The sequence below is a fragment of the Bombina bombina genome, chromosome 6, assembly GCF_027579735.1.
Source record: "Bombina bombina isolate aBomBom1 chromosome 6, aBomBom1.pri, whole genome shotgun sequence".
Taxonomy (NCBI): domain Eukaryota; kingdom Metazoa; phylum Chordata; class Amphibia; order Anura; family Bombinatoridae; genus Bombina; species Bombina bombina.
In genome coordinates this window covers 1,030,438,160-1,030,451,526 of record NC_069504.1, presented here as the reverse complement: position 1 = coordinate 1,030,451,526, position 13,367 = coordinate 1,030,438,160, and the positions used below count along the sequence as shown (strand labels likewise).

The following is a 13,367-nucleotide window of genomic DNA, read 5'->3' as shown; positions in this document are numbered from 1 at the left end:
AGTAAAACCGGATACTAATTGTAAAAGGTGATAGAACCAGCGGCATGCCTGCATCTGTGCAGATGGCTGAGTTTGAACATTGTAACAAGGATGAATAGAAAGTTCACTTGAGAGTTTGTCTGGCACATGCCAGTGGACAGTCTTAAAACATTGTGTTTCAATGGTCTCTTCACTGCAAAGAAAAAAAAGTAATGACTCATTTTCAATTAGCTGACCTAAAAAGGCAAAACTTTCCATGTAATAGCCATAATAGAATTTATTATATAATAGAAGATACATACAGATGGAGATATTTTTAGAGATATTTCTTCCTATAAACTTGTGACATTACAAGACACAGCTGCAACCAAGATACTGGAAAGCTAACTCTGTAATTTTATTTATTTGTGTATTTTTTTACATGACTTCCCCCCTAGTTAAATATAATAAAACAATAAACTTGTATATCTGTTTGAAAAGGCATATTTAAATCAATAAGACAAACAGACAACAGTTAACACATGCTATATATTGATAAAAATATTTAAAGGGACATTACACACTTTGAGATGGTAATATAAAATGATACATTTTATATGTACAATTGTGCTCATAAGTTTACATACCCTGGCAGAATTTATGATTTCTTGGCCATTTTTCAGAGAATATGAATGATAACACAAAAACTTTTCTTTCACTCATGGTTAGTGTTTGACTGAAGCCATTTATTATCAATCAACTGTGTTTACTCTTTTTAAATCATAATGACAACAGAAACTACTCAAATTACCCTGATCAAAAGTTTACATACCCTGGTGATTTTGGCCTGATAACATGCACACAAGTTGACACAAAGGGGTTTGAATGGCTATTAAAGGTAACCATCCTCATCTGTGATCTGTTTGCTTGTAATTAGTGCGTGTGTATAAAAGGTCACTGAGTTTCTGGACTCCTGACAGACCCTTGCATCTTTCATCCAGTGCTGCACTGACGATTCTGGATTCTGAGTCATGGGGAAAGCAAAAGAATTGTTCAAAAGGTAGTTGAACTGTATAAAACAGGAAATGGATATAAAAAGATATCCAAGGAATTGAGAATGCAAATCAGCAGTGTTCAAACTATAATCATGAAGTGGAAAATGAGGGGTTCTGTTGAAACCAAACCACGGTCAGGTAAACCAACTAAAATTTCAGCCAGGAAAATTGTTTGGGATGCAAATACAAACCCACAAATAACTTCAGGTGAAACACAGGACTCTCTGAAAACATGTGGTGTGGCTGTTTCAAGATGCACAATAAGGAGGCACTTGAAGAAAGATGGGCTGCATGGTCAAGTCGCCAGAAGAAAGCCATTGCTACGCAAATGCAACAAAGTATCTCGCTTACAATATGCCAAACTGCACAGAGACAAGCCTCAAACCTTCTGACACAAAGTCATTTGGAGTGATGAGACCAAAGTTGAGCTTTTTGGCCACAACCATAAATGCTACATTTGGAGAGGAGTCAACAAGGCCTATGATGAAAGGTACACCATTCCTACTGTGAAACACGGAGGTGGATCGCTGATGTTTTGGGGATGTGTGAGCTACAAAGGCACAGGAAATTTGGTCAGAATTGATGGCAAGATGAATGCAGTATGTTATCAAACAGAACCCCTCATTTTCCACTTCTTGATTAGAGTTTGAACACTGCTGATTTGCGTTCTCAATTCCTTGGATATCTTTTTATATCCCTTTCCTGTTTTATACAGTTCAACTACCTTATCCCGCAGATCATTTGACAATTCTTTTGCTTTCCCCATGACTCAGAATCCAGAAACGTCAGTGCAGCACTGGATGAAAGATGCAAGGGTCTGACAGGAGTCCAGAAACTCATTTACCTTTTATACACACACACACGAATTACAACCAAACAGATCACAGGTGAGTATGGTTACCTTTAATAGCCATTCAAACCCCTTTGTGTCAACTTGTGTGCATGTTATCAGGTCAAAATCACCAGGGTATGTAAACTTTTGATCAGGGTCATTTGGGTAGTTTCTGTTGTCATTATGATTTAAAAAGAGTAAACAAAGTTTTATATATATATATATATATATATATATATATATATATATATATATATATATATATATATATATATATATATATATATAATCTGCAATATACTTTCATTATTTATTTTGTCCCTGTTTCCTGTAATTCCATTCTGAAATTGTGAGCTTTTCAGTTCCTGTTAGAAATGGAAGTGCACAACACTGTTACATTCCACACAGCCATTGGCTGCACACTCTAGTGACCTATTTATAACTCTCCCTAATTGGCCATAGCAGAAAAGGTAACCTAAGTTACAACATGGCAGCTCCCATTGTTTTATATACCGCCCCCTGCAGATTCGTGGCCAATCGGCCGCTAGCAGGGGGTGTCAGTCAACCCGATCGTATTCGATCGGGTTGTTTTCTGTCCGCCGCCTCAGAGCAGGCGGACAGGTTATGGCTCGCCGGAAACACAAAGCATCAAGCTCCTTACGGAGCTTAATAAATTGACCCCTAAAACTTTACACTTATTTTGTCAATATTTAAACAGTTATGAAACTTTAAAATTGCATCTACATGTGATTCTCAAACTAATCTTTTCTTTGAATGCATCATTCTATCTAGCGTTTATTTGGTGTTTAATGTCCCTTTAACATAATGATCAATATTAGATATGATTTTATACAAATTTAAACTACATTCTGAAACAGTTTGATTTTTTTTTTTTTAAATTCTTTATTTATATATCCAGCACTGAATAAGGCAACAAATGATATGTACAACAAAATTTGCAAGATATGATGACAATAAATGCTACCAAAGACAGTACTGTATTTTTCCTATAATCTATTAACATAGCTACTCCAGACATTACTTGTCTTCTCTCTCTCCTCATCTAACTTCTCATATCTAGACACCCTATCTGGTAAGACAACAATAACAGTATAGCTTGCATAACATGTTAGATCCGATCAAAAGATCTCCAAGAGTCTCACGTGTTTTTGTAGTTCTTTGCAATCAGCAGGTCATTGCAACTCTATCATGAGTGAGTCCTTCATTCGATGTTGGGTTTCATGTATCAACAGATTAATTTCCCCTCCTCCCCATCCATCTCTGCTTCCTAGTTTCTCCTAACTTGACCCAGGGCGCCCCCCCAGGGTTCCATTCCTGTCTCTCATCTTTTAGTCTCTTCATTGGTTCGGTATCTTGTTAATTGGGAAGTCTAGAAAATGTTCCATTTGCCTCGTAATTGGGCTTCCAGGACGACCTCTGAGTTTTTGAGTGGGTACAGAATTTGTCTCTGATGTGTTAAGTCTAAGGTGTGAATCAGGGGTTCCCACTTGTTGAGAAAATGTTTGGTTCGTTTTATGATGTCACCCTGTGTGTCTACTTGTTCCCGAATCATTTGCTGTTGTAATTCTAGTTTGAGATGTGTTAGTGTTGGCGGATCAGGCTCCATCCACTTCTTGAGGATGAGCTTTCTGGCAAGCAGTATAACATTATGAACAAATGCCATGTGTTTGTTTGTGTCCGACTGTGTGTGGAGGAATATCACCACGTGAATGTTTAGATCTATACTCCCTCCCGTAACTCTCATTGCCCATTTGTGTGCCATGTTCCAGAATCTCATGAGTTTTGGGCATTGCCAAATCATGTGGAGAATGTTGGGGTTTGTGTGCGCACATTTTGGGCAGAGTCCCGAAGTCTCCGGGCACCATTTGTGGAACATCTTTGGTGTTATGTATGCATTATGTAGTAGTTTTGTATGTGATTCCCGGATGTCATTTGATAATGAAGCCTTCCTCACCTTTAAAACACTCTGTTCAATGATTTGGTCTGTAACTGGATTTGGAGTGCAAGTGTTCCATTTATGTTGAATTTGATCTCTCGCAGCCTTATTTGTCAGCGTTTGAAGTGCTTTGTATGTATGTGAGATTGAGGTCAGTCCTCCCTTTGTCAGAGTCAGTAGCTTGTATATTTCACAGTTGGTGTCCGGCATGTCTCCCATCCCCAGAATGCTTTGAACGTAGTGTCTTGTCTGTAGGAATGCAAAGTGGTGTTTGTGAGGTAGATTAAATTCTAATTGTAATTCGGCAAACGTTTTGACTGATTTTTGGTCTGGCGTCAGGACTTGTCTGATAGTAGTCAGTCCCCTTGTTTCCCATTGTCTGAAAGGTAATGTGGTGAAACCCGCCTGGATCATATCATCTGCGAAAAGGGATATGTGTAAGTATACTGTATTTTTGCATGTTATTTTCAAGGTCCTGCAGATTTTCCACCATGCTCTTACGGGTTGGAGGAAAATAGTATTGTGCCCTACTATTCCTTCTAGTTGTGTGTGAGTCATGTGTGGGAGCATTTTTAGTGACCACGGAGTAATCAGTTCTGACTCTAGTGTACCATTGGTGAAGGCATTTCTGTCCAAAAGCCAGTCCATTACATATACTCTATATTTGGGAGTGCTAGTCCCCCCATCTCTGGTGTGCACGTCATTTTTGTATGTCCTATTCTATGTCTTTTCCCTTTCCATAAAAAATGTAGTATGTCTCTGTTCAGTGTCTGTAGGTCTTGTTTGTGTATGAGTTCGGGTAGCATTTGTAGTGCATACAGCAGTTTGGGAAACAGGATCATCTTAATTAGCCCTACTCTTCCCGACAGTGTCAGTGGTAGTGGTGTCCAATTTAGGAGTGTGCTTCTTAGTTCCTTGAATAGTGGTTGGAAGTTAAGTCCATACCACTCTCTGGGGTCTCTGGAGAGAATAATACCTAGATACTTAAACGAGTTAGTGACAATCTTAAAGTTGTCTTGTAGTGGTTCTGCTGGCGACTCATTCCTTAACCACAGCAGTTCTGATTTATCTTTATTTATGCAGTAGCCTGAAATTTGACCGAACTCGGTGATGATGTGCATTAAAATAGGGATATTTCGCCTGGGGTCACTTGCATATAGGATCATATCATCTGCGAAAAGGGATATGTGGAGAGTTTCTTTGCCTATAGTTAGTCCTTTCGTGTTTTTCCTAATTTTGGTAGCTAATGGTTCAAGGGCCAGGTCAAAAAGGAGCGGAGAAAGTGGGCATCCCTGTCTTGTGCCTCTCATTAGTGGGAAAGGGTGTGATGGTTCGCCATTAACTAGAATTGCTGCTCGGGGTTCGTTGTACAGTGCGTAAGTGGCTGTCATAAAGTCGCCCTGGATCCCAAATTTCCCAAGGGTTGTGAAGAGATGGTCCCACAGTATTTTGTCAAACGCTTTTACGGCGTCTACCAGTAGTATACAAGCGTCTCCCTCCCTCTGGTCTCCCTCCTGTTTTCCTTCCCCCCAGTAGTGTGACAGAACTAGCTGTAATTTTCTCATGTTCTTAACTGAGGATCTCCCTCTAACAAACCCTGTCTGGTCTTCGTGTAGCAGGTCCGGTAATATCCCCGTCAGTCTATTGGCTAGAATTTTGGTGAATAGTTTGTAGTCTGAGTTGAGTAGTGAGATTGGTCTATATGAGGATGTCAGTAGTGGGTCTCTGTCTGGTTTGGGGATGACTGTCACATTCGCTTCCGTAAATCTATTTGATAGGTCTGCCCTTCCTTTCATTATGCCATTGAACAGTAAGGTGAGTGGCTCCGCCACCTCTTCCCTGATCATTTTATAAAACTCCCCCGGTAGGCCGTCAGGGCCGGGGTTTTTTTCTAGGGGTAAAGCATCGATAGCCCTAGTGATCTCCAGGGAGTCCACTGGGCCATTTAAGGTCTGTAGCTGCACCTCAGTTATTTGAGGGAGGGCCAAGTCCTTCCAAAAGTTTTGTTTCAGTTCCTCATCTACTCTCTGGGGGCTATACAGTTTGGAATAATAGTCTACGAATGTTTTATGTATGTCCTCTTTTTTGGTTAGTATTGTTCCCTGTTTCTGTATGGCCGCTATAGTGTTAGGTTTCCTGGTTAGTTTGGTGATCTTTGCTAGTAATTTACCTGTGCGATTACCATAACGATAAAATTTAGCTTGCATTCGGGTTTGGGCTCTGCTTGCTGTCTGAATAAGATGAGTGTCTCTGAGGGTCTTGATATCTTTGTAATGTATTCTGTTTTGGTCTGTCGGATGTCTAAGGTATTGATTCCTTGCATTTAGGAGTTGGCGGAGAAGTAGTTCACCTCTCTTTCTGCAAATTTTGTTTATTCTAATTGCATAAGTTGTAATCCCCCCTCTCAGCACCGCCTTTGCCGTTTCCCAAAACAATGAAATGTCATTTGTGTGTTGCTTGTTAAGGTCTTTGTAAACTAACCACTCCCCCACCAAGTGTTTTCGGAAGTTAAGGTCGTGGTACAAGTGCGTGGGGAATCTCCACCCACACATCTTTCTCTGAGGGGCATCAGTATTTAGCACTAGTGTCACTGGTGAATGGTCTGAGATGGTTATGGGGTCTATCATAATGTCTCCTACCCTAGAGGATAAATGACCCGAGACTAGGAAATAGTCTATGCGGGAAAGTGTGGTTTTCGATGGATGTGCACATGTGTAATCCCGAGCCTCAGGGTTTCTTTCTCTCCATACGTCTACAAGACCCAGACTATTTTTGAAGTTTTTGAGTATCAATGTTTCTCTTCTAGATCCTGTCCATGGCTGTTTGGGTTTCGTATTGCTAGTGGGGTTACGGAATCTGTCCGCAGGTGTCTGAGGCGCTATGTTGTAATCCCCACCCGCTATAATGGGTAGGTCTGAAAATTGTAAGAGTTTGCTTTGAAGGTGTATTAGAAATTCTCTCTTCTGTGTCTGGGGGCCATATATACCGCAGAGAATCAGTGATAGTGTGTCAATCTTTAGTTTTATAATCAGGTATCTACCCTCAACATCAGAGATCACCTGTGTGATATCGTAGTTCAGTCCCTTTCGGAACAGTATTGCAATCCCTCTCGCTCTTTTATTTTCATAGGGTGTGAAGAGTACTTCTCCCACCCATCCCTGCTTAAGTTTTTGATGCTCTATTTGCGAAAGATGTGTTTCTTCTAGTATGGCTATGTCAACCTTTTTTGTATTCAACTGTCTCAGAATCGCCTTCCTTTTAATGGGCGATGTTATCCCTCCCACATTCCAGGTGGTGATTTTCATTGTCCTACAGTGGGTGTCTTGAGTGTATGGGTGTCACAAATTGTCTAGGTTGTGAGGTGTGAAGTGTTGTGTGTGGGTGTTGCAGTATAGGTTGATAAGCGTTACTTACTGTTTTCTGCAGTGTTCAAAATCTTTCTATTTTCCCCCTGAGGGAGCGCCCTGAGATCAGATGGATTCTATCTATCACTATGACAAACAATAAACAATCCGGTTAGTGAGTCTTAACTTTTAAGCTTTCAAAACCTCTTCTTGAATTTGTGCAAAGGAGACAAATACATGCAATAATTTTCAACAATGCAACAGATAATAAACAATAAACAGTAACAAATTTTCCCCCTATTTCCCGCTCCCCCCCCCCCCCCCCACTTATAAAGGATATAAGTTTTCATGTCTCTTAGTTTTTAAGATGCTTTACTCTATGCTTTCTGAGGCCTTAAGCAGTGTCTCTGTTTTCAAAAGTCAACTGGCTTAACGTAGTGGCCCTGTTGAGTTAGCATTTCTTAGTGTTTTAGGTGCTTTATACTTCTTTTTCTATGATCCTGGCAGCAGTTCTCATCTTCCTGAGGCAGAAGGACGGTTTTCTTGATCTTGTGGTTGTCGTTGTTCGCTCTCTCTCTGCAGATGTAGCTTGAGCTGCTTTGGTGACTCAAAGAACAGAGGACCATTGGTTGTATGCAGTCGTAGTCTCGCTGGGTATAGAAGGGCTGCTGTCCTGCCTTGCTCAATGAGTTGCTTGCAGTAAGGTGTAAATTCTTTCCTTCTGGCTGCTACTGTTGCAGAATAATCTTGGAACAGAAATAGTTTTCTGCCTTCAAATTCCAGTGACGGGGCTTTTCTGTAGGCTTGAAGGATTGCTACTTTTGTTTTAAAGTTGAGGTACTTTACCATAACTTGTCTCGACTGTTGGGTATTTTCCCCCTGCTTTCTCGGGTCTCCTACTCTGTGGGCCCTCTCTACTGTGCATGGAAGGCATGATTGAGGAATGTGTAACATCTTTGGCAGGGTGTTTTCTGCAAAGTCTATGAGTTGTGTTCCTGGGAGAGACTCTGGGATTCCTACAATCCGTAAGTTGTTTCTTCTTGACCTGTTCTCCAGGTCGTCGATTTTGGCCCACAGCCTATCATTCTGCTGCCGTAGTGTTTGAATATTAGTTTCAGCTTCTCTATGGCGAGTCTCTCCCTCTGCAACCCTTTGTTCCACTTGAGTTAGTCTGCCATTGAATGATTTTACTTCTGTTGTAAGTGAGTCCATCCCTGTTTGTAACTGTTCAATTTTCGGTAAGAACAGTGCAGAGATCTGTGAGACAATTGGGTGGGTGTCCATAGAAATAGAGTTCGGCATATCCTCTGCCTCTACAGGTGCCTGTGTTGTCTCCACTTGATTCTTTTTCTTATCAGCATTCTTAAGTCTGCTAGCCATTGTTCCTGTCTTTTTGTTGTAGGAGTTATAGTATTTTTGCATGCAGCTTTAAAAAGTCCCAGCTAATGCTGCCCTATATGTTGTGTTTTTATATTTGTTTCACAACAAATTTGCAGCCTCTGTCTGTTTCCTTTCAGATCATAGATTGATGTCAAACTAAAGGTCAATGATATGTTTGCTAAGTGGTGGGTGAGCGGGGGGGGGGACAGGCCCGAGCCCTCTAGCCCTGCATGGTGTGTTAGTTACTGCTGATGTTTGGAAAAGAGATAGTGATTCTAGCGGTTTTAGGTTTTAACCACCAAGACCCTCAATGCAGTCTTTTTAATATGTGTCCTAGTTCTAGGGCTGTGGCAAAAGCGAGTTTCAAGGGCTAGGTTTGGGGTCTCACAAAGCTTGAGGGGATTCTCCAGTTTTTTAATGTTGTGGTCTGTCTTTCAGCTCCTGAGAGAGCATGCAGCATATGTGTTTATATGCCCTTTTCCTTGTGAGACTGTTCTCGTTTCCCTTCTGTGTCTTGTCTTTGCGCCCTGTGGTTCTGAAGTCTATGTGGGTTTATGTGTGCCTCTCTTCTCTGCTGTGCGAGTGTGCCATGCAGTGAGTGTATGTCGGCACTGTTCACAGCAGTTAATCTGGTGCCCACTTCACTCCCGGATAGGCTGTGGCCTTTATTGTGCTGCGTATCTGACAGTGGAGGTCAGGCAGCAAATTGGCAAAATGGCGGCGTTCCCGCCGTTATCCGGACCTTCCCTCCCGGCCCCTCTGATGCCTTAAAAGTTTTGTTCAGGGCTCTTACCGGGTACTCGGACTCTTGGCGCTTGTCCCCTGCTTGATGTTTGGGGGTCGTGTGGATTCTGTCCCTGTCAGTTAACTTCGCGGCTGTAGCCGCAGCTTCTCTCTACTTCTTCTGTCAGGCGGCTTCTGCGGCGGGGGAATCCGATGACTGATTCCCTGCTGATGTATCTCCGGGCAGTTGTAATTTTCCCTGCCAAGGATTTCAGCGTTTTTTAAGGGCACTTGTGAGGTTTTTCACCAAATTAGGGGCTGTAAGCAGCGGAGCTCTTTTCCCTGCTTCCACCCTCTGTGCCCTCCCACCGGAAGTCCAACAGTTTGATTTTTAATTAAATAATTTGATTTTAAATTTTCAGTCTATACAATTCAAACAGCGACCAAACAAACAAACAGAAGGATGTTGTAAGCTTGTGTTACTGTAATACCCAGCCATTGTTAGTGTGGTCCTGACATTCAATGAAACAGAGAAACAATACACAAAACACAGATTCAAGTATAAGCAAATGACCTTAACTCTTATTACTTGATAGGGTGGTTAAAAAGTAAATATTTACTTTAGTGGAATGGGTCTCAGCCTCTAATCGGAAGCATTGGGATTGTGTATGTTCTGCATTACAGTCTATGGGGTCAATTTATTAATGTGCAAGTGGACATGATACAAGGTAGCGTATTATGTCCGCTGCACATCGTTAAATGCCGACAGCATACGCTGTTGGCATTTATCATTGCACCAGCAGCTCTTGTGAACTGCTGGTGCAATGCCGTCCCCTGCAGATTTGCGGCCAATCGACCGCTAGCAGGGGGGTGTCAATTAACCCTATCGTATTCAATCGGGTTAATTTCTGGCTGCGGCCTCAGAGCAGGGGGACAGGTTATGGAGCAACGGAGCTTGATAAATTCACCTCTATGGGGCAAACAGTACAGCATATGATTGGCCACCAGTCTGAAACCTCTACAGCCACTGCACAGTATAAACATGGAACTCTGGGGCTTACACAAAGTTCTTTAGCTAATGTTTTAAAATAAATGCTAGCAATAAGGGATAATGATTTGCCAGTCTTTTAAATGCTTGATTTATTTATTTATTTATTGTTTACAATCTGTGTAATATTTTATGGCGCCTACTTGCTTCATTGGGAACAAAGAACAACCTTTGGCTGCTTTATTATGGTTAGATCAGCATGGTATTTCAACTGATATGTGAACAACCAAATATAATAATTTTTGTCAGACGTTTTAACAATTAATGGTCTGTCAAACATGAATAGTGGCTTCAATAAAAATATAGCTAAAGTTTGCAGGGAATGCTAGTGCTAAAATAAAATGCCCAATAATCCTCTTCAATGTAGCCAAATTTAACGTGCTAGATCAGGGGTCATCAATTGTGGACCTCCAGAGGTTTTGGAAATACATTTCCCATAATGCTCAGCCAGGATTTCAGCTGGCTGAGCATCATGGGAAATGTAGTTCCACAATCATCATTTAATTATTGCACTATTGTTTGTAGAGAACTTTGTACATAGCTACCACTTATCAGTGTTAGAAAGTATAGTAGTGTTCAAGCAATAATATAATGTTCTTATTGGATCAGTGTTTTTCAACTCCAATATTCAGTATTTATTATTGCTCCTGTATATTCCTTTAGTCCAGAGTCTGGTACACTGCTGATCCCATTTCTAGTGTAAACAGGTTATTGTGGCTAATATGTCTTGTTTTTATATTTGCCAACAGTGGTCTGTTTCTCTCTTTACAGTATCCATTTACTGGCCAGGCACGTATGGAACCCTGTCTGATGAGTGGCACCACAAGGCTCCACCCAACTCAAGTAGCACCAAGATGGCCTGAAGTGGCTTCAACCAACACATGTTATACAAGCCCATCCATGCATTCTGCGAGATATGGAAATTCAAGTGACATGTACACATCATTGGCCACCCGCAGAAATTCTGACTATGAACATATGCAGCATTTTCCTGGTTTTGCCTACATAAATGGAGAGGCAACCACTGGATGGGCAAAATGAAATCTTTATCAATGGACCTGATCAGAATGAATTTATGAACTATAAAAAGAATTATAAATATGGCATAGATGTAAAACTGAACTTGTACAGTGAATCAGTTTTACAACAATTTTGTAGCTAAAGAGAATTTATTGCTACTGTAGAGCACTATATGGGCCAGGCTGTGCCTTTTAAATGTTAATAATTTTTGTTATATGCTGCCATTTCCTGTGAGGCGTCAGCTTCCATTCTAACACTCATTAAAGGGACATAAAAGGGCAATATTAACATGATCAAATGTGTTAGCATGTTTTATTATTGCATAGTTGCTTGCAGAGAACAATGTGGTTCACCCCACAAGGGGTTAAATGCATATTTAAACTCAGCTCCAGAGCACCAATGCACTACCTGTTTTGAGCTGAACAATTAAAGGCACATAAAGCCCCACATGTTTTCTTTCATGATTTAGAGAGAACATACATTTTTAAACAACCTTCCAATTTACTTCTATTTTCAATTTTGCTTCATTCTCTTGGTATCTATTGTTGAAGAAGGAGCAATGCACTACTGGGAGCTAGCTGAATGAATCGGTAAGCCAATGACAAGAGGCGTATATGTGCAGCCACCAATTAGCAGCTAGCTCTCACCTATTGAGCCTACCTAGGTATATTTTTGAACAAAGGATACTCAGAGAACTAATCAAATTTGATAACAGAAGTAAATTAGAAAATTGTTTAAATTGTATGCTCTATCAGAATAATGAAGGAACAATTTTGGGTTTCGTGTCCCTTTAAGGGCAGCATATGTATATCCACCACATACTTCTGTGCAACCAGTTGTAATATAATAAAATGCTCTAATGCATTAGACCATTTTATTATCACTCTTTATATGTCCATTTAAATAGATTCACTGGAGAATTATTGGAGTAAATGTTTTGTATTTATTTACGTATAGTTTGAAATGATATGCAGAGTCCTAACCATTAATGAATTTCACAGAAGACTGTGTTTTGTCGGCAACACAAATTGTAAATCAAAAGGGGAATCACAGATACACTATTTTGTTTACACTTATCTTTACTTAGATGTATGCACCTTTCATTGAAGCAAATTTTTGAAAACGTCAGGTCGCACTAGACTGGACCATGTTTATTCTGTACTTACATGTAATGTGACTATTGAAGTTACCCAAGGCTTTGAATTGTATCCCACTACTATAAATGAAGATTATTATTATATTTCCTAAAGGATCGCTAAACTCAATTTCATGTATGCATATGAAAAAAACAGCAATGGCGTACAATATCTTTATGGAGAAAAAAAAGTTCAGGAAAAGCTGTGTAAATGACGGAATTGGTTCTATTGGTGAATAGAGACACTGCAAAGAAAAAAAACAAAAATATCCACTTTAAAGAAAAAAAAAAACAACTGTAAAGGGACATATTAAAGCAAAACTTACATTAAAGTATGTTATTTTTGCAGTAATGCTCGACCCCACAAGGAGGTTAAACACATACATAAAGGGACAGTCAACACCAGAATTGTTGTTGTTTAAAAAGAAAGATAATCCCTTTATTACCCATTTCCCAATTTTGCATAACCAACACAGTTATAATAATACACGTTTTACCTCTGTGATTATCTTGTATCTAAGCCTCTGCAAACTGCCTCCTTGTTTCAGTTCTTTTGACAGACATGCAGTTTAGCCAATCAGTGCTCAGTCCTAGGTCACTTTACGTGCATGAGATCAATGTTATCTATATGAAACATGTGAACTAATGTCCTCTAGTGGTCAAAATGTATTCAGATTAGAGGCAGTAAGGTCTAAGAAATTAGCATATGAACCTCCTAGTTTTAGCTTTCAACTAAGAATACCAAGAGAACAAAGCAAAATTGGTGATAAAAGTAAATTGGGAAGTTGTTTAAAATTGCATGCCCTATTTAAAACATGAAAGTTTTTTTTTGGACTTGACTGTCCCTTTAAGGGTCCCGCTTGAAAGGCATATGCACAGAACCACTGATCACTGCCGTTTGCTTCTCAAGGCTGG

General features: G+C 40.2%; 1 protein-coding gene across 1 annotated transcript in view; it reads left to right on the top strand.

The window, feature by feature from the left end:
* The window catches only part of RFX4 (regulatory factor X4), a 208,588-nt gene extending 195,621 nt beyond the window's left edge, over nucleotides 1-12,967 (top strand). Inside the window, exon 18 of the mRNA XM_053718768.1 lies at nucleotides 11,069-12,967. Coding sequence (XP_053574743.1) covers nucleotides 11,069-11,338 — 270 coding nt within the window. The 3' untranslated portion in view covers nucleotides 11,339-12,967. The remainder of the gene's footprint in view (nucleotides 1-11,068) is intronic.
* The last annotated feature ends 400 nt before the right edge of the window (nucleotides 12,968-13,367 follow it).